We start from the raw sequence: 22,767 nt of genomic DNA, 5'->3' as shown, positions 1-22,767 counted from the left end.
AACACAGTGGTTGTCACTTTTAATCCTTCCCCCTCCCCCTCTTAGTACTGATAGATATGGTGCCCCCCTGACCGGGGTAGAAGACCCATCCAGCCTGGGAGAATTCATCTAAAATAGACACTTTGCCAAGATGCACATTTCAGGACCATGGAAAGGTCTCCGGTGCCAGATATATGTACAGTATGAGCGCTCAGTACATGAGTGTATAATGTATAAGGGTATGATCACACGTGGGGGATAGACTGGACATTAGCTGAAGGGCTGGAGACGATTTTCAGCAATTAAACTCAATAGGGAAGTCAAAATCTGCAACAAATGGCAACATCTGCCAGGAACTTAAGTGCAATGGGAACTTAACATTGCGCATATTACCTCGAATGGATACAACACTATGCTATTTGTGGAGGTTACCCCCATTTTCTTTATGCATAGACTTCCTTATACAGTAGGACACCCATAGCCAAGGAGGGGGGTTTCCTGTAACCATGGATAATAGCAAACTCTATAGGCTAAAACTCTTCCGATAATGATGATGCCTACCTGATGAGATGAAGTAAGGGGGCAATGTACTATCAGGGCCCTATTCCACGGGACGGTTATCATTTAGATAATCGTTAAATCATTCGGAACAAAGCGATAATCGTTCGGTTGAATAGCAGTTAACGATTAAACAACAAACGAGAAATCGTTGATCGCTTAATAAGACCTGGACCTATTTTTATCGTTGCTCATTTGCAAATCGTTCGTATGGAATAAGACGTCGTTTGTTCGTTCCCAGTAGCAACCGCAAGAACGATCATAAGTAACGATCATCGTTCTGTGTAAATAGGTGAACGATTTCAGGTCGTTCGAGATCGTTTATCGTTAATGATTATGCGAAGGATAATCGGCCGGTGGAATAGGGCCCTTAGTGGTGTGATGTAGTGGTAAGATGGCCATATACAGTAGATGAAAGTCGGCAGAACCTGCTGATTTCAGCAGGAATGGCCAATATTTTGTATGAAGGCCTCCTGACCTCACAGACAGTGGATGTTGGGGAGAAGAGGATTGCGCAGTTGGAATTTAGTTGCTCAATCCTTTTGTTCTCAGGGAGTTAAGTTGCCACCACTGAAAATGGATACGTTATACGCCCTGTGTGCACCACCTTTTATGAGTGTTTTCTGTACTGCGGAGACGGTGGTCCTCCTGTACTTTCTTAGAATGTGCCCCCTATATATTATGCTGAACTCTTAAGACTTGAGAATATTTCACCTCTCGGGGCTCGTTGTGGCAGGCCCATTTATAGCAGTGAGTAAAACCTTCTCACGTGATGTTCCAGACGGAGCTGGGATTGAACAAGCTGCTCGTCCAGGCAATGAGATCATTACCTACAATGCTTGCATGCCTCAGCTGTTCACATGAGCTGTATTACCGGAGTTACACAAGCTCTTTCTATAGAAAATATGAAGCTTCAAGCTACGGAGTCATTCCCAAAGCAGTCATATCCATCTCTGGCCCCGCAAAGGGGGGAGGTTTTATTAAGTGAATGAACCATGACACCCCCGGACTGGTATTAGCCTAGGAACCTCCATTCACGGGATGGCAAACCTCATTTATATCACATCCCTAATTGACCAAGAAGAATAATTGCTCCATCGGGTGATGTCTGCAACAAAGTACAGTACAATGCTTGTGAATGGGGGGTTCCTGGACCTCATTCTCATGCTGCTGAGTAAATCTGTGCGAAAATCTTTCTTCTCCTTCAGATGCCATGCCAAGGATGTCACTCATTGTATGGAAACTGGGGGAAATCCATAGCATGATTTACATGATTGAGTATAGGGACCCAGACACGTTGGGGGAGAGTCACGAAAACTTGTGAAGGGGAACAGTGGAGCAGTCATCCATACCAACCAATCGGATTCCAGCTTTCATGTCCAAATGACAGACTTTTTTTGGACGTCCGATTACAAATCTGCCAACTTTGTTAGGACTGGCCAATATGTATAGGAGTCTTCCATCTATCCCTTGATGTCGAAGAAGATACGGTCAGCATGTTGGATTTTAGTGTTTCCAACCCTTTTCTTCTCAAGTCGCTGACAGAAGTTTATGGCTGCAACTTTCTCCCCTCTCACTGTTCATAACACAAGCCTGCATCTATATGGGGGGGACCAGGAGACGTAGTTGTCAGCCAACATCTATGTATGGCATGGGGGATAACTAGGGGATCTGACCGCTGGGTCCCGAAAATGGGGCCAATATTGTCCTTGGAATATATATAGCAATCCATTCTCAATGGGACCATCATCTATGAAATGTTCGGCATTTGATTACCGGTGGCTAAAGAAGTTGGATGCAGCCCTTGGAATTCCTGGAGACCCTTACGGCCTTTGGCTTTATCCATGTTTCCAGGCAGCCTTAAGGCTGCATCCAACTTCTTCAGCCATTGGTAATCAAATGCTGCACACTTGGGTTTGGATGAACCTAAGCGTGCCCAAAATTTGCTAATCTCCGCACACTATTAATTCCAGTGACAATTTTCTTCCAGTTTTCAGGATTGGTGGGATCCCTATAATGAATTTATTTTTCCCTATCCCACAATCTGTCACTGTATCTTCACCCAATATTAGGCCAGGTGGCAGCACAAAAGCCAACAGAAATCCATCCAGAATGGTACATTTGTTTGCCCCTATTCCCCTTCATTATGCAGCCAGGCTGGCACTACCATCTTTGGCAGCCATAGATGCCACATAGCCTGCCTTAGGGTACTGTATGTAATAAACAAAACGGTCAGCCGATGATCGCTGATATAGGTTTGGACCTATAATTGTCGGCCACCGACTGTGCACCGCTACATGTAATAGCGGTGCGTGGCCGGTGGTTGACGATTTGCAAAGTGCATACATTACCTATCCATGGTCCAGGGCTCCTCCTGCACTCTGCTTCTCCCCAGGTCCCGCACGCTGCAGCTTCAGAGCGTCTGTCTTAGCTGACACACCGCTCAGCCAATCACTGGCCGGGACCGCCGCAGCCAGTGATTGGCTGAGCGGCCTGTCAGTTAAGACAGGCCACTCTGAAGCTGCAGCGCACCGGACTTGGGAAGGAGCCCTGGACCATGGATAGGTAATGTATGCTAGTTTAGCAAGAGCCGCAAGGACATCTGTAACGATGTCCATGCAGCTCTTGTTAAACAATTATCAATCCGTGTAATAGGCCCAGTAAACGAGCGCCGATCGTTTACAGTTATTATCGAGCCCGTGTAATAACACCTTTAGCCTCAACCTCAATGATTCATATTCACAGGAGATAGTTTTTCTTACTATAGTTCCCCAGGATTATTTTTCTGGCATTCTTCATATCTCTTTGGACTCTATAGTTTCCTAGCTGCACATTTGTTTCCAATAATACAAACCTTTCTTCCTCCTCTTCCCAGGAAACCAACCATCCAAGCAGAGTATTAGTGAAGCCATTGAATGGGAGAATAGTAACAACACTCTGACTTGTATGGAAAGAGCAAAGAAGTTTGTTTTGCCAAAACATGACCTCTGCGGGTAATGCAGGGCGCCACGTCCAGCGTCATTATCCCACCGATGAATTCTAATTGCACATTCACAGTCGTCCCGGATACATTGTTCTCGGTGTTTTCACCTCCGTGTATGGAAATGACAGTAATCCCACCTGGAGTCAGGTGTGAGGGGCGCATTACCACAACAATGCCCGCCATAGCACACCCAGGTAGGGTAACACAGGTTGGTATTAAATTACTTCATTCATTAGAACACAGCAGAAGGTCTGAATTCCAAATTGCTGCCACTGAGATACATATGGCTTATTCTTACACCCTGCAGGGAGAGCAGCATGGAGCTGGATTCCTAAGCCCAGTCCTATTACAGGGGTCATTTTAGGGTAATCAGATTCCCATCAATATCATTATATCTCTCATGACACTAGGGTCTATGACACGCATATGAACCCAGTCTGATGGTATTAGCGGAGATTGCACCCCAGGGCCCTGTAGCAAGCACCCCAGGAGAAGGCTGCCCATGCAATGTTGACCTGTTCACGTTATAAATCCAGTCCCAGGGATAGTGGCGGCATGTCTGTGTAAGGACTGGGGAAGAAATTCCTTCACAGCAAAGGAATCTGCATTGATGCTGACTCCTTTATTTGGGTACTACGATATGGACATATTTGGGGGGGTACAGAGCAATAGACAGATTGATATATTGCAATATAAATGAAAAAAAACAGCTAGTGTGCATTTACCCTTAAAGTTGTTATATCAATCCTGTAGCTTTTAATTTTTTTTTCTTAAAGGACAACTCCAGCAGAATTTTTTTTCAACTTGGCTGTCAGAAAGTGCTAGAGATTTCTATTAAAAAAATCTCCAGTCTTCCAATATTTATCGGCTGCTGTATGCCCTAGACATAGATATGTAGGACATGCAGCAGCTAATAAGTACTGGAACACTTGAGATTTTTTTTTTTTTAAATAGAAGTAAATTACAAATCTCTGGCACTTTCTGACATCAGCTCAGTTAAAAGAAGAAAAAAAAAAAAAAGAATTCCGCTGGAGATGCCCTTTAACTATATCCTTCCCATGGTGCTGCTGAGACCATGCTGTGGTTCTACAAAAGTTAGTTAGTGCAGCTTTCTACCTGTCTGACTAAAAATTCTAGAAATTCTTACTAGGGACAGAAAATTTTATAGAGTATACCCTGTTTTCCAGTCATTGCTGGACGTTGTAGTTCTACACAAGCTGCCTAGCTGCAATGTTACACGCTGCATTCAGTATAACAGTATAAGTCCTGGCAATGGCTTTGATTGACAGCGATGCTGCAATGAACTTTGTTGGATTCCACGTGATGTACGCTCAGCATTACAATCAATGATATAATGCATTGCAGGGTGATTTCCAGGGGCAATGCACTTTCCTCCCTGCTCCGAGCATCATCTGATGTCCCGCAGGACGCAGCATTACAGTGAGGATGTGATCTATTTGTGGGAGGCGATGGCTGGGTGTTTACCTATTAATATAACCTTGCTTTCCCTGCTGACCTGAGTTTGAACCAGCGATTAGCCCTGCATCATAAGTTTAAGAACTTGCTCCTCTTCCTTGCTTATTCCTCTCAGGACCCTGAACGTAAATACAATCTGAGAACAGGGGTGAAATGCAGGCCAGGCTAATGGTATAACATAGGAGGAATGTCTCTGGCTGTACACAGTGTTTGATGTTCCACATCTAAGCACCTCATTATGCTCCATAAGCTCCTGCAATCAGCCCAAATCCGGCCCCAGTCCTCCGACTGTCAATCAATATCCCCATAGAACTTTATCGTTATTGTTATGGTCTATTCCTGAAGTAATATTCCTCATATAAAGAGGCTACTAAATACCCCGACATCAGCCATGCTTCATATTGGTGGCACCATAAAAAGTTCAGCCAAGATATCGGACATGGGGTCAAGCCCTGACCTAAATCCGCTAAGAGACGGGAGGATTTTCCCTCAGTCCGAGGGAAGCTTAGAGGGGAAAACATCATATCTGGAACATGGAGAAATGTAATTGACCCTAAAAACACCATCAAAACACTAAAAAAGTTGCGAATCATATGTCAAAACTTTTGATTAGTCAGGATGTCAGAGCAGAGACCTTCACAATATCTAGATACAGTCAGACGGAGCATGCAGCAGCAGACTTCATTCCCGGCTCGCTGCTCAGTCCATCTCAGTGCATGAGACTTTATTATAATTAGTGTTGAGCGGACTTGTTAAAGTGTTCGGGTCTAACAACATTCTCTGAACCCAAATTCTCGACGTTTGATTCCTTGTGGCTGCAGAAGTTGGATGCTCCTCTAGGAAGTCCTGCAAAATATGGGTACAGCCATTGGCCGTACGCTGTATAATGTCTTCCTGGCAGCCCTAGGGCAGCATCCAAATTCTGCAGCTGGTGGGAATCAAATGTCGAGCATTCGGGTTCGGAGAATGTTGCGGAACTTGAACACTTTGACAGGTCCGCTCAATATTAATTATAAGTCTAACTAGCCTAACTACTGCAACGTTCCGTGCACAGTCTATAGACAATGTGCTGCGGGATGGTATGCAGAGCTCCCGGCATCATAATTCATTATGATATTGGGAGCTCCAAATCAGTTTAAATCTTCCCTCTACTGTACTGACACAGCCACGCGGCTGTGTCAGTGCTGTAGTTTGAACATTCAAACTGATTCGGAGCTCCCGGTATCATAATGAATCATGCTGCCGGGAGTTCCCTCATTACATTCTGCTGCACATTGTCCGTAATTACAGACTGCGCACGGAATGTGTGATGGCCCCCAAATTTCAGTGTTCTGACTCCCAAAAATGTATTTTTGATGAGACCCAATGCAAAACTGTATTAGGTCCTGCTATCTATACTCTTATGTGCCACTTTTTGGACCCCTCGGGCACCAGGGTATAACCGCTGTACTCTCTACTACTAGGTTCACGCTAACGACGTCTGCCTTTCATAACAATGCCCGTCTTTGTGCAAATAATGTCCGTTATTTAAAAAATAATGTACGTTATTTGCGCTGTGACTGCCGTTATTATGAAAGACAGATGTATTACTATATATTTGGGATGCAGGTCACAGGATATAGGGTAAAGCCTGAAACTACAACCAGCAATTTAGATTGATAAATACATTGTAGTGACAAAGCAGATCTTCGCTAAATAATGACACCTTACAGTGTGATGGGTGCAAGGTGTTTATTCTACCATTTGCAATATGTCACTTGTATACACACAGTAAAATAACAGCTAAATACCACAGTAAAATAGGTATAAAACACAGCCGTATTTTGAAATGTTCTACATTGAAGTCACTGTCATTACAAAAAACTTTTGACGTGTCATAGGGACGTGGCAAAAGTTTTGATCAGGCCAAGTCTGAGTGTTACCACCCATACTGATCAGGAGAACAAGCGGGGAGAAGACCCCACTGCAGCACACCAGCTCCCTGCTCTGAGTTAGAAAAAAAAGAGTTGGACTTATAATGGATCTCTATGGAGCCCCATATAGAGCGGTCCTCTCCCCGCTCATAATCCTGATCAGTATGGGTCCTCTCCCCACTTGTTCCCCTGATCAGTACGGGTCCTCTCCCCACTCGTTCTCCTGATCAGTATGGGTCCTCTCCCCACTCGTTCCCCTGATCAGTACGGGTCCTCTCACCACTCATTATCCTGATCAGTTAGGGTTCTCTCCCCACTCGTTCTCCTGATCAGTACAGGTCCTCTCCCAGCTCGTTCTCCTGATTAGTAAGGGTCCTCTCCCCGCTCGTTCTCCTGATCAATACGGGGCTGAACACTCAGACACGGACCGATCAAAACTTTTGCTGTGTCTTATGTAACCTTTTTCTACCTATTTTACTGTCATATTTACTGTATGTGAACTTGAAATAGTACAGAACTGAAATATATCACCCACTCAGCAGAAGTCTGGTCTGGATAAGGGATAGTTCTCTACAAGAGATATTAAGTCACATACACAGATCCCTCTGCCATCATCCTCTCCAGCAGCCACAGCCCGCACAGCTCTGGGAGTCGGGTCGTGACATCTCCATGTTATCCAGGAAGTGACATCACCATGTTATCCAGGAAGTGACATCACCATGTTATCCAGGAAGTGACATCTCCATGTTATCCAGGAAGTGACATCTCCATGTTATCCAGGAAGTGACATCACCATGTTATCCAGGAAGTGAGACCTTGATTGCAGTAGTAAGTGCGGGGGGAAAAAGCACTTTATGAATATTTCCTGTGTATATTGTGTGTATATAGTGTATATTGGGGATTTGTAAACTTTTGGCGGGTAATACAATAATAAACATTTTCACTGGACTTCTCCTTTAAGTATGTTCTAATAACAAGGTTCAAAATGCATCACCATTGGATTTATAGTAGTTTGGCAAACATTTTACACTGACCATGTTTTTTTGGAGATGATATACAAAAAGTTTGGATTTTGATGGGAGGGGGTGATAAGAATTTGTATGTAAGAATTGGTGTGATTTCCAAGTCAAAAATGTTTCTATGCACTCCTGTGATCATCACTATTTATCTGAACTATTTCAATTTGTTTTTTTCTCTCACCTCATCTGTCATATTTAGCTTTTTAACCTAAAGAGGGGGGCGTGGTTTAAAGTGTCATGACCCATTTATTGCATGCAACTTTTTAGATAGTTTTTTTCGAAACTCCACTCAGTAGGTGGTGTAAAAACCCACACAACAAAATGGAAATAGTGATCAAATTCATCATAAATCATGTGATAATATAAGAAATTTTCAACACGTTAAAGTGAAATAGGGAGGAAGTGCAAGGTCGTAAAAAAAAAAGGAAGAAAAGCTGCAAATTATAAATCCCCCCCTCCCCCCTTATGTGTGAACCCAGCTTTTAGGCAGTGCAGTTGTGCACCACATACATTTTTACCACAAATTGCCTGGAGCTAGAACAGTGTGGAAAAAAAATACACACACACATATATATATATATATATATATATATATATGTGTATATTTTTCCCCCACACTATTCTATATATATATATATATATATATATATATATATATATATATATATATATAGTGTGTGTCATTGGATTATGCAAAGTAGATAAATTTGGGGTCCTGCTGGGAGCTGGTCCATTTACACCTATTATTATTATTTATTATTATTTATTAAGATATAATATCACACTCTGGACTTCCTGTCCTCTTTTCCATCTGCAATTCTCCATATAAAATGCATAAAACTACTAAAGTGTAAAAAGGATAAATCACCCAATGAAAAATGACCAAAATGATTCTCATTGACTGAGTGACCTCCGGCACGTCAGGGCAGCCATTGTCCTTCTCATTAGCTATAAACAAGAGGTTCTAACAAATTGACTAATATTGCAAATGACTGGTCACTGATTGGCAATTGCTTTCCCTAAACAGGCCTAGAGCAAGTTCATTCACTCCTTAGGAAATATATTGCTCCAATCTGTATCACTACAACTTCCATTATACCCTGACAGCTATGATGAGAGTTGTAGGTTGCAGCAGCTTTAGAGCCACAGGTTGCAGAACATTGCTGTAATGTAACCTATAAGGTAAGCAGTGCTGGGCATCTTCTCCCATCTCTCTCTCTTTCTATTGGGATTAAGCCCCAGTCCAGGATGAATTAGAAAAGTAAATAGCACACACCCTTCTATTAAATGGACCATTGAGTTGCATAGCTCTGAGGGACTGGACATTGTGCTGGGGAAATTAACACCTTTTCAAAGCAAAAGCTGCCGATTGTGTGAAGCTCTGGAGGTGGGAAAAGAGAATCCAAATGGTTAAAGATTTTGGTGCGCCCTGTCCCCGGGGGAGGAGTTCTGCTCTGATGCTACAATCTGCAATTAAAGATGAACTTTGTGTGAACTAATTTATCTGAGCAAGGTAAGAAAAAAAAGGGGGCAGACCTGGAGCTGCTATATAAGGGCGACAGTGGGGGCTGAGAGCAGTATGTAGGGGCGCCCAGCACTGACCACCACCATCATGGAGCTCTATACCCTGGTGATCAGTGCCCTGTGCACCCTGGTGCTTCCAGTCCTTCTGCTTCTAAGCGCAGTCAAGTTGTGGCAACTGTACTGTTACAGTTGTAGGGACACCGGCTGCCAGAACCCGCTGCCCCCTGGCACTATGGGGTTGCCATTCTTTGGAGAAACCCTGCAGATGGTGCTCCAGGTAAGTGCAGGCTTGCGTTAACGCATGCTGGACACTGCTAGAGTGTGGATGCTGCACAGACTGTGCACCTGCGTGGCGCTCAGCTCCTGTGCAGATGCAGGCAGCACAGTTTGCAGTTTCATATTCTTGATCAGCTGTTTACATCAATATTAGTTTGAAACAAAACAAAAATCGACCGTTAAACTGTCGGGCAGACTTGTTTACTTGTTTACAGTTAACAGTTTAACGGTTATTCGTTTTCCCTGCAGAGACGTAAATTCCTCCAGCTGAAGCGCAGAAAGTACGGCTACATCTACAAGACGCATCTGTTTGGAACTCCGACAGTCCGCATCATGGGAGCGGATAACGTGCGGCAAATCCTCCTCGGGGAGCACAAGCTGGTGTCGGTGCACTGGCCGGCTTCGGTCCGTACCATCCTGGGATCCGGTTGCCTGTCCAACCTGCATGACAGCCAGCACAAGCACATGAAGAAGGTGAGGAGGAGCGGATGGGGGCTGATGGGGATGCGTTTCACCTGCGTAAAGGCGCTTGTGAGTGCAGCTGCGATTCCGGATCGGTTAATTAGTTTACTGTATAGCATCTAATGAGTGAGGGAGCAGCGCCATCCATTGTCCAGTTTGCGATCTGCAAATAACCTGCTCCTCCTGGGTCAGCATGTTAATGGTGCTAGAGATTTGTATGGGATGTCAGTGGGGTCTTAGTGCTGCTCTCTGGGTGGTTCTGATTAATCCATTTAGTGCATTAGGCTTGGGACAGGGAGGGGGTGCTAATCCCTTCCCCAGGGGGGGGTAACTCATTTACCAACAAGGATTACTTAGATATGCAGCAACCTTTTAACCTCATATCCATGAAATCTATTAACCTACTGTAATGTTGTCATATGAAGACAAGTTGGGTAGTAACCGAAGCCCCTTCCTCTGTCTTAGGTCATCATGCAAGCCTTCTCCAGGGATGCCCTCGAGAACTACCTACCAGTCATGGAGGAGGAGATGCGCAGTGCCATCCGTCTGTGGATGCAGAATGAATCCTGTGTGTTGGTGTATCCTGCCGTCAAGCGCCTCATGTTCCGTATAGCCATGAGGCTACTTCTGGGCTTTGAGCCTGAACAAATGGACCCGGCACATGAGCAGCCATTGGTGGAAGCTTTTGAGGAAATGATCCGGAATCTCTTCTCCCTTCCCATTGATGTCCCATTTAGTGGCCTCTACAAGGTAGGTGTTATCCCGTCTCTTGCTATGTATAAGTTTGATCATGTCCTTGTAACAATGTCTTAACATTTTTAATGTAACTTTCGCTTTGCTTTGTTTAGGGTCTCCGGGCGAGAAATATAATTCATGCTAAAATTGAAGAAAACATCAAGGAAAAGTTGCAGAAGGAACCAGAAGATTCTTGCAAAGACGCCTTACAGTTGCTGATCAACCATAGTCGGAAGGCTGGAGAACCTGTGAACTTGCAGGTATGTACCTAAATCCTTGGACACCTAAGGCTACACAGACTGTGTGTGGTGTAGTCTTTCCACTATTGCCTATCACTACAAATGCTGCCCAGAGGAGAGCGCTGTGTCTGGTGTCCTCCTGTGGGCTGAAGCTGCCACATCATTAAAATCCCAGCCTAAAACTTTACCATTGTTTCCTTAGGCGTTGAAAGAATCCGCAACTGAACTGCTGTTTGGTGGCCATGGAACCACGGCGAGTGCTGCCACCTCGCTCATAACATTTCTCGGCCTTCATAAGGAGGTTGTGCAGAAAGTCCGTGAAGAGCTTGACTCTAAGGTAAGATATTTCTTGACCTTGCTCCCACGTTCTACTGTTGGACTCTGGAAATGGACTCCCAAAGAATATTCCATGTGCTTATTTACTAAGCGTTCTATCCTTCTTCCTTTAGGGTCTATTATCTAGCAATCCTGAAGAAAAGAAGTCTTTGACCCTGGACGTATTACAGCAACTTACATACACTGGCTGTGTCTTAAAGGAAACCCTTCGTCTTGTCCCTCCAGTTCCTGGAGGATTTCGAGTGGCTTTGAAGACCTTTGTCTTAAATGTAAGTCTATATACATGTGAATTGGGTTAATACAAATGTTTTCTTTAGCCTCCATATAAAAGCGATTGTGGTCACTTCTCCAAACTATATAGACTTCTAAAACTTTCTCCTCAATGAATTTATATTAAAAGAAAAAGCTTCTGAAATTGGGCAAATGCTTTATAAAGCGTAGCCGCTGGCCTGCCTGTTGCATAGTGAACACTTAGGCTGGATGCAAGGTTCCTATGAATTGAGAGGGCATGTGTCTCCTGCCTGCATACTTGTTTCTTTGACATTCCTACAAAGGGAACCTGGATTTATTTGAGGTCTAGTATTTACTACAGCTATTGTAGGAGGTGGCTGTTAGCTTTATTTTATTGTATGTTCTCCTGAATGTAGAGGGTGCAGGACCCTTTGATCTAACCCTGGTAAGTTCACAAGGTCCTTTACAGCAGTGAGCAGAACATCTGACAACTTGCAGGCAATTTCATGCCTGTCACTTGGCTCATGGTGACCCTAATTGCAGACCTCTTTTACTGTTTTATAGCATCCTGTAAGACTAGCCAGTGCTGCATGTCACACCTACACAGTGCTATTACCTGCATTACCTTGCCTTGGTATTTATGCATCTCTTTTCTTCCTTTTTCAAGGGCTATCAGATCCCAAAGGGCTGGAACGTCATATACAGCATCGCCGACACTCATGACGTTGCTGACGTTTTCCCAAACAAAGAAGAGTTCAACCCTGACCGTTTCTTAACTCCGTTCCCCGAAGACTCCTCCAGATTCAACTTCATTCCGTTTGGAGGAGGCGTACGGAACTGCGTGGGGAAAGAGTTTGCCAAGATCCTCCTGAAGACTTTCATCGTCGAGCTGTGCCGAAACTGTGACTGGGAACTCCTCAATGGGGCACCGACCATGAAGACTGGTCCCATTGTCTATCCAGTGGACAATCTCCCCACACAGTTCAAACCCTACACCAGCACAGTTTAGTAGACGATTCATTCGTGTAAAGACCCAAAACTATATCTAGCATCTTACTGTATATAGCTGCTTTTATAAATTCACTTATTTTATATTTAATTTGTACAGTCCCGTAGTTATTTATATCATGTCTGTAAAGACTTCTAAGCACTCCAAGTGGGTGTCTGCCCATGCTTTATTGTAGATACATAAATTGTATGAAAAGCCCTTGTGCATTTATCATTGGGCAGTATGGCACCTTTGTAAATTTCTGTACATATAAATTCCATATGGTTCAATAAAGCTGTGATCACCATGAAAAGTTCTGTGTGTGCTTCCCTTACTTTTTTTACACCAGGGGGGAGATTTATCAAACGTGGTGTAAAGTAAAACTAACTCAGTTACCCCTAGCAACCAATCAGATCCCACCTTTCATTCCTCACAGACTCTTTGGAAAATGAAAGGTGGAATCTGATTGGTTGCTAGGGGCAACTGAGCCTGTTTCACTTTACTCCATGTTTGATAAATCTCCCCCCAGATGGGTATTGACAATGGGTAGAAGCAAGTGAGCATTGTGGCTGTAAATTCCCATAACCTTTATATCAGGGATGGGGAACCTTCGGCCCTCCAGCTGTTGCAAAACTACAATTCCCATCATGCCTTGACAGCCAAAGCGAAGCTTAGGCTGTCCAGGCATGATGGGAATTGTAGTTTTGCAACAGCTTGAGGACTGAAGGTTCCCCATCCCTGTTTTATATTATAAGATATCTAACTTCATTAGATTTCACATCTCATTTTAGTGCAAACAACCTGAACGTTGGGTGTGCCCACCTAACAGATGCAAATGGCCATCTAGGAACTGTGATTTAAAAAAAAAATATATATATATATATATATGCATCCATTGCAGCCAAACTATCTCCATCTTGACTCATAATCCTAAAATGAATGAACTGAATCATCCCGGGGAGGAAAATTGAATGACTTATCTGCATCAACACGGCCTGGGCCTGACATGACTGATAAAATGGCCTTGTCCTGACCTGCTGAACCTTTGTTAACCTTCGTGAAGGCTTAGTCCTGTCACTCCTACTATCTCTATGAGCCCATCGCAGTGAAGGCTAGACATTAACCTCACTAGTTAAACTTGCTCGTGTTTTTTTTTTTTTTTTTTACACTGGCTCCTTATATAGTCCTGACTATCCCCAGTATAACTCCTCAATCTGCATTATGTCATAATACCTTAAGGACACAAAGTTAATAGGATGATGGTGATCACATGGTGCAACATTTGGCAACTAATACAGGATTCTAGATATCCTCTTTTTATACTTCAAGAACTGCACAACATTGCACAGTGTGAACATGGCACATTACTGGACAGTTTGTTGGCTATATATATATATATATATATAATTTTTATTTATTTTTTTACAAAAATTATGGCTTTGATAAAAAGTTTTAACACAAAACGGTCACCCTTTACATCAGTATGTCTATGCAATATTGTCTCGGATGGCACGTGACATAATGACAGGCCGTCCGTCACTGCAATGCTCACCAGGGAGTCATTTTTGTCACACTCATCAGTACAGACAGCATGCCATAACTTTTAGGTGGATATCCCAGAATGAAATGTCGTCCTCTATCCACAGGATAGGAGAGAACTGCCTAATCAGAGGGGGGTCTGACCAATGGCCAATCATGAGACTTGACGTCCAATGTTCCCCCAAGTGAATGGAGTATTATAATATAATGATAATACTTTCATTTAGCATGTTCATTTCCTATGGCATGTCCCAGCACTGCCAAGTAATGGACTCTGTTAGTATTCAAAAGTCTCACAGATGGTGAATGGAGCAGTGGCTGAATGTGCACGTTGATGCGCCGTTCACTTGGTTGACAGTTGACCCCAATTCTCATGATCGGTGAATGTCCCAGCGATAAGATAGTTATCCCCTATCCTATCCTCTGGATTGAGAAGACATATAATCTTGGGATAACCCCTTTAGGTGGCCATATACAATAGATAAAAATAGGCTGATGGTTGAACAGTAGAGATGGGAAGTGATTGTTCAATAGAGATGAGCGAACCTCAAGCACCTGCTAGTTCTTCCGGACCAGGACTCTCAACATTGGATTACCAAAGAAATTGGATGCAGGCCTAGGGAGTCCTGGAAAACATGTATAAAGTCTAAGGCTGTATCCATGTTTTACAGGTAGCCTTAGGTCTGCATGCAACTTCTTCAGCCACGGTAATCAAATGCTGAGAGTCCTGGTGCGGAAGAACTAGAACATGCTCGAGGTTCGCTCATCTTTATTGAACAGCTGTTGAACAATCACTTCCCAGACATTTTACTTTATTTTAGCAATTAAGATGGTTATAAACTTTCTATAGCTGTCTGCCGATAGCTATCTCTCTCAACCTCCTCATATACATTATTATTCAACATGGCTGAACGTTCTTGTATTCTCCATGGAGAGAGGAGAGATAAGCTCCTGCCACATAGCTCTGGCAGCGGCTTATAACTCTGAAAAAGGATTGGGTGCATTGTAATCCAACATGCCCATTTGTTGGGGAGAGTCAGAGAGAACTCGAGATGACCATGCTCGAGTCTGATTGTCAGCATTTGATTACCGGTGGCTGAAGAAGTTGGATGTGGCTTTAGGGAGTCAAGGAAAACATGGATAAAGCTTATGGCCTATGATTGCACCATTGTTATCCCGGACTCCTTAGGGCTGCATCCAACTTCTTCAGCCACCGGTATTTAAATACCGAACAATAATACTCAAGCATGCTTGTGTTGTGCTCATCTATATACTTTAGACAGTCAGCCAGTCCTGGAGGGTTTGACTAAAGTGTATGGAAACCTTTAGAGTTGTTTAAACTGGCCGTACATGATCAATAACATTGGGCGAAGGATGAACAATCTTACTGGGACTATTATGAGAGCATTTTTACTTGAAAGTTCGTTCTTGAGCAAAAATACCTATCCTGAACTAAAGATCTACCTTCCTTGAAAATATCAAACACATGTGACCTCTTTCCAGATGATGGCGGCCTACCATTGCATGGTTGTTAAATTTTCCCCCAATAAATTATCATCTCGCAACTAGGGATGATCAAACATCAGGAAATCTTAGGTTCGATCGAACTCGAACCTTGTTGAACCTTCCGCATTCCCGATTCCCGATGCCTTCCCGGTCCGTGGGGAAGGAGTACCGCCTGGAATTCTGGGATACAGCCTATTACCTAGGTTGATTCCCAGAATTCCAGGCGGTGCCCGGGTTGTCTCCTCCTTCCCCACAGGCCGGGAAGGCATCGGAAATCAAATGCAGAAAGTTTGACAAAGTTCGAGTTCGATCGAACCTAAGATTTCCCGATGTTCGATTATCTCTACTCGCAACTTATAACAAGTCTGTCTTTAGACTGAGAATTGACCACTCCATTGACAACTTGTACCATAGACAATAATGATTGTATGCAAATTGCATTGTGTTCATAATAATTTCCCAGTGTTTGCATTGCATGTTGTTCTATATTTTAGTCTTTTTATGTACACTTACATATACAGTACTATAGCTAAAGGTGTATTCCTGAAAATACTGATGCCTTGGGGGGATGTGTATGTCTTCTTAACCCAGTTAAAATATTTGATTCATGTTCTCTACTTGCAAAATACCAGCATCTGATTGGCCGGCTGATCTGTAGCACCTTTGTCCTTTCAACCAGTTCTTCATAAGTGTGCAATGGCCGGAGGTCTGTGAAAATGGGCGCTCTGTTTTAGATTAATTCCCCTTTTCATCGCACTAGTTTACAAATGAAGCTCTGAGTTCACAGAGGAGGTGGCGGCTGACATTATTAATTTGAAAGTGATGTTGTCGGCCAGTGATCAGTCAGTACAGCTGGACACATGAGGCTGACCTCTGTGTAAAAGTGATCCGTCAAATCTGGAGGAAACCACAGAATGTGATTCATGAATTGAGGTCCCCTCGGTTACATGTGATATATCCCACATCAAAGCAGCGTCTCCCTATCCGCTATCTCTTTGTGTGATCTGGGGACATGGTTAATAAGTGGACAATTGCTTAAAAATAAAGAATTGACTCATTCTGGGCAATTATGACTTTTATTCCATGGAACGTTTTAGACTTGTATGTCAAGTTATCTTGATGTTTTTTTTAACCAGACTTCTATATATTATGTTGGCTATATTATAACAATTATATGTGATCTATAACCCCGAAATACACATTCTTAGTACGGTTAAGATGGAGTTTACATGGACAACTTTAGTTTTTCTGTATTTTTTATTCAGCCATTTTTTTTAAACATGTGAAACTTACATTTTTTATACAGCATAAACGGCTTTTTGGTCCAGTTTGTTAGTATACATCCTATGGGGATTCTGATTTAAAGTGTACCTGTGAACATGCCGACATGATCGCCGGTCAATTCCTCTCTGCACCCAGAAATCTGAGTATCCATGCCTACAAATAAGTTGAGCTCATAATGTTCGAGACCCCAATTGGATCAGAGTTGGGGTTCACACACATTATGGTCTTGGGGTGTTCATATCCATGGATACCTGAACTTCCAGGGTATCACAACCGATCAAGCCAGTGGACATGCTGACATAGACAAGCAGTTACTCTCTCTGGACCTGTCCTGTCTAGTATTACATTCACAAGCAGTTACTCCCTCTGGGCCTGTCCTGTCCAGTATTACATAGACAAGCAGTTACTCTCTCTGGACCTGTCCTGTCCAGTATTACATAGACAAGCAGTTACTCTTTTTTGGTTTGTCCAGTATTACATAGACGAGCAGTTACTCTCTCTGGGCCTGTCCTGTCCAGTATTACATAGACAACGGATTGATTTACATAGACACGGTGTAAGGTTTTATATCCCCTGTAGTGGCGCCGAAGGGAATATGAACACCTGTCATTAGGCAGCTTTTCTCTATTGGCATGCAGTCACTTCTGATACCAGAAGATTAGGTAACATGGTATACATCCACACCGGGTTCCATGCACAAGCCTTATTTTGATCCAATAGGACTTGCACACAGAACTCACCTGGCATGGATGTATCCATAGTTACCTGAATTCAAGTCGGCAGGAGAGTCGGGAACCCCCGTCCACCTTATACGGCCCCTTACAACATGACATAGAATGATATGTAGGTACAACAGGTATAACAGTACAACAATAAATAACAGTGTCCCTCCCCAAAAAGCCCAAGATTAGATCAATAACCAAAGAACAACATAGAAGCACATATGGCTCCCACATTACCTTGTAGATATACCCTCTAATGGGGGATCTCATTGACAAACACATCACTAAAATGTTTTCATATTGTGATTTCATGCAAGTGTCAAAAACATGTCCCACAATTATCGCAACTAGAGCATAGCATATGATATACACAGTTCTGTCACACCGGCTACTAATATCCAGAGTAAAAGCACAGACAGCAGCTAAACGGCTGGGAATGACTCTATAAGATCCTGTTGGGTGTCACAGGTAGCTGGAGGCATGGTGACTGCAGTGCATCCCAGAGCATGGGGGAGGATCCACAGAGCGATCACAATGATCGAGGTGGTCCCATAGATACTCAATTGGGTTAAAGTCTAGGGAATTAAGGAGCCAGGGCACTTGGATGTCTTAGTCATGCTTTTCCGTCTTGGTCCAAGCTCTTGGAAACCGACTTAAACGTTTTGTCACTGGAATCATACAAGGGCAAGTATATGGTTGTTTATGACTTGACAACCATAGCTACTGGGCACTGCATAACCTTGGCATTACCATGATCTTCTGGCTTCAGTTGGATTTTCTTAATCCAGATCTGTTCATCTTAGTTCCATATGATTTCATACAGTATCTTGATGTGACTGCCTAGACTGGACAAATACTGTCACCATAAGTTATTGGGAGAATTGTCTTCTTCATTCTTTCACTGGGTGTAAGGAAGAATATTTTCATTCAATGACAGAAAGCGAAGGTCTTCAAAATGTCAATGAATTGAAATTAGAGATGAGTAAATTTACATTTAGTGAAGCGCTTCGTTTGCTCGACAGTCGGCTTATACGTCGGCTGGTTTTGAACTCTGTGCCGTTCTTCCACGACTGCCTGGAAAAAGCTGGATCCAGTCTTGGGAAACTGAGAGAAGTTTCCTCCCAGGACTGGATCTAGCTTCTCCAGGCACCTGGGGAGGAGCGGCACGGAGATCAAAGGCTTTGCCTCGCTGATCTCTAATTGAAATACAAACCATGGGCAACTTGCATATTGTTATATTACTTTATCACCTGACGCATGTATACAGTATATGCTTCTCTAGTCAAGGGGAGAACACTATATATACTTGGTCTTTTGTGCCAATAAGTACAAAAAATAATAAACTTTTTTTTTTCTTTTTTTTAAACTAGCTGCATCTCTATTTGTGTCCGGCATTGACCTCAGCTTCAACTTGACCATTGCTTGCCTATTTTGTACCTGTGTTTCCAGACACAATATTGACCTTAGAGTGCATGGCTATGAGATTCATTGTATCACAGCTCCTTGTCTAAATATTTCTCTGCTTGCTCAAGTCCCTAGCAACCAACTTGTGGTAAGCGTGGTAAGGTGCATCACGATTATTGTATAGGGGTGATATGCATTGTTTCCTACATGACACAACCTTGCAGGCAAATGTAAAGGCTGGGAAGCTTAATCATAGTATATTACAAAGTCCCTTTACTTGTAATATAACAAGAGCTCAAACCAGCTCGATTTTCAATGTCTTGGTTTGCTGTCAGTGAATAGAATCAATGTGTTTTTTTATATCCATTGTAGACAATAGTCTATGAGCACATCTAGCTTGGAGAACTTCTCATTCAGAAACTTTATTACCAGTTTGTGTTTCCAGTGCCAGAATCTCCACTAACACAGGCACATTTGGTATCACCCCCGCCGCTTGTCACCAGACCACATAAACTCATGATCAATGTTAATCAACCTTTCTTTAGATCGACAATTGCATGGGAAAACACAACAAGATTTGAGCCCTGAGATCTGTTTCCCATATCCAGCTATTTTCTTCTTACTTGGAAGCAATGTACTGTATTTATTACGGCAGCGTGAAAGAATTTTTAAACTTTTGTCTCTCTGTCCCACTCATTGAACTGAACACTGTCCAGAGTAAATCAATATAATGGCTCTCGGGCTTACATTGATACACAAAGCTTTTATATTTTATAGTGTATGTCTTCAAGCCAAACAGGATTCAATGAGAACATTGAGGATGATGGGTCTAATATAGTTTTCTATTAGGTTTTAAAAAAACAAAACTGACATTTGTCCTATCAAGGTGATGTACATTGTATGCGTCAAACCGGATAATGGTACTTATTAGACCTCAGCTGTCATCGTCTAGTGCAGGGGTGTCAAACTCAAATAAACAGTGGGCAAAACTGGAAAATTAGACAAAGTCACGGGACAACCTTGATATTTATTAAAACGTGCATGGCACTGTCGGAGCAGCCCTCCCAATAGTGTCCCACATAGTAGCCAGCTCCCCCAATAGTGACCCATATAGTATTCAGCGCCCCAAGAGTGTTCCATATAGTAGTCAGCCCTCCCAATAGTGTCCCATATAGTAGCGAACCCTCCTAATAGTGCTCGATATAGTAGCCAGCCCTTACAATAGTTTCCCATATAGTAGTCAGCCCTCACAATAGTTCCCCATAGTAGCCAACCCTCAAAATGGTTTCCCATATAGTAGCTAGTTCCCCCTATAGTTCCCCCCATTAGTGCCCTCACTGGGAGACTGGGCTGGACTTACATTTTTGATTCCCACACTGCATCTCTCCCGGCGGCAGGATGCACCTGACGCAGGACATGTGTGATGATGTCACCATGCTGCCTGCAACGGGATACAACGCAGATAAAACTGCTAGCAGCTAGAAGATTATAATATGGGTCGTCCAACCGGCCATTAGGATTAATTATATTATAATCCACTGCAACTTTGGAGAGCCAACTCTAGGAAATCATTTAATTTCCTTGGTGGGCCAAAAATAATGGCACTTCGGGCCAGAGTTTGAGATGCCTGGTCTAGTGTATAAGTGAACAGCTGCTATGGTCATGAAAAAATAGGACATGCGCTTATACGCTCTATATTTGCAGACTGGACTCATAGACCTCAATGGGTCCATAAAAAATACAGATGGAATACATATTGCGACCCATTTGCATCCCATGCCATCTCTCGTTTGAGTCTGTTTTATTTGGACCGATCTTAAGGCTTGTGTGGTATAGACCCATAATGCAACACTACTAGCCGTCCTGTATCACCACCAGCCTTCAGCCGGATCCAAACTTTATAATGAAAGGAATAGCGATCCAGCCTTCAAGAGCGATGGCATGAAGCATACCAGCTGACAGAGGAGGAATGTTCTAGATGGAATTGGGCTTCTCATGTTGAAAAAGAGAAACGAAATCTCAGCCACAGTTTAGATTTTACTGGAAATGAGTTTACAGCAACAAGTACAGTTTAAACTTGTGGGATCGTAGCCCCTGTCTAATAGCAGCCTTGGCTCTCTGTACAGTCTGCTGTACTTTTTCTGGCCTCTTACCGAAACACATGAAACCTTAAGATCAACAGTCGTCCTGTATCTCGTTCAGCACTCATTAGAACTGGCGATTCACCTGTGTAGACTTCTGTTTTAAAGAGCAAGACGCTTTTTATAATCCTTGAGCCTAAGGGCTTATGCTGACAAGTATATGGGGTCTCCTTGTGCCTCTGCATGCTTTGCATTTCATACATAGTCATACTAAAGTTTCCATAAAAATCTGACAGTAAGCAGTACTGGCATGTTCCATCAGACTTGTATGTACAGGGATAGAAGCATCCGACACAGCACACAAAGGCCATGCGCTGTAGCCAGCCATACACATTAGATAAATGCTGGCCTAACTCATTGATTCTGATGGAACCAGTTGACTATCCAATGTTTATTAGGGGGTTCAGACTCTCCCCATGGATAAGTATTGGGCATGTTAGATTTCAACTATGTAAGGTCCCCATACACTTTAAACCCTGATCATCCATTCCTGCTGCTTACGGCAGGTTCCGTTGTCATTCTTAGGGGTGTGGGGCTCTCCCGACTGTCCACCAACAGACTATGTAGGAGTTGGGCGAGATGAAAATCACCGCCCAATCACTTTTTTTGAGGATAGATAAGCACAGGGAAAGCTTACCCCCCACCTCCCATAGAGAACACAGAAATACTCGGCTGTGCAGAACGCTCCTGTGCACAGGGAGTTTAGGGGCTGGTTGGGAGAGATGACTAGTGATGATCGAACATACAGATGTTTGGAACATAGAAAAAAAAATTATCATGATCGGTTTGTGTTTGCCGAACATTCACAAACAAATAACGAACATACGATTGCATACGCATTTCACTTGCACTTATTTGCGTACAGATTGCTTGCGTTTCGGTCTAGTGTTAGGCACATGCGTACAGATTATGAGACACAAATTGTTAATTACGCAGTTGCGTACGTTCGCAAGTCCAAATATGTCCGGAAATCATTGTTATAACCATTCCGATTCCGATCTGACACATTATTCGTGATCGGCGAACACAAACAATTAGCGTCATGTTTGTACGAACATACGAACATTTACCAACATGTTCGCGCATCACTAGAGATGACTGATGATATATGGCCACCTTGAGTTGTTTTGTTCTCAGGGATAAGCTGCCACCAGAGTGGTCATGAATGGTGATGAGTGAACTTGATGAACGTTCGGCTTTGGCCAAACCTGCATGATCATCATTTGACACCCGGTAGCTCCAGAAGTTAAGCCCCTATTATACGGGGCGACTATGAGTAGCAAACGAACAGTGTTAGCGCTCGTTTGCTCCATGTTCCCCGCTTGCTACTGCCGCTATTACACGTGGCTGCAGTGAGTGGGTGAGAGACGGGGGGGGGGGGGGGGGCACGGAGAGGTGTGGGGGGGCTGCCCGGGTGATCGTTTGATCGTCCAGGCAGCCCATAGCATACAG

The 22,767-nt window shown here is 43.3% G+C and overlaps 1 protein-coding gene across 1 annotated transcript; it reads left to right on the top strand.

Annotated features, from left to right (window-relative positions):
- Positions 1–9,523: 9,523 nt before the first annotated feature.
- CYP26A1 (cytochrome P450 family 26 subfamily A member 1) lies at positions 9,524–13,032 on the top strand. The gene is made up of 7 exons (XM_069978993.1): positions 9,524–9,729; positions 9,978–10,202; positions 10,656–10,940; positions 11,039–11,185; positions 11,367–11,501; positions 11,614–11,769; positions 12,399–13,032. The coding sequence occupies exons 1-7, from the start codon at positions 9,541–9,543 to the stop codon at positions 12,738–12,740; spliced, it is 1,479 nt and encodes a 492-aa protein (XP_069835094.1). The 5' UTR covers positions 9,524–9,540; the 3' UTR covers positions 12,741–13,032.
- Positions 13,033–22,767: the final 9,735 nt, after the last annotated feature.

The sequence above is a fragment of the Dendropsophus ebraccatus genome, chromosome 8 (genome assembly GCF_027789765.1).
Source record: "Dendropsophus ebraccatus isolate aDenEbr1 chromosome 8, aDenEbr1.pat, whole genome shotgun sequence".
Classification (NCBI taxonomy): domain Eukaryota; kingdom Metazoa; phylum Chordata; class Amphibia; order Anura; family Hylidae; genus Dendropsophus; species Dendropsophus ebraccatus.
Note: the sequence above shows the minus strand (reverse complement) of the source record. Positions and strands in the feature narration are given on the sequence as shown.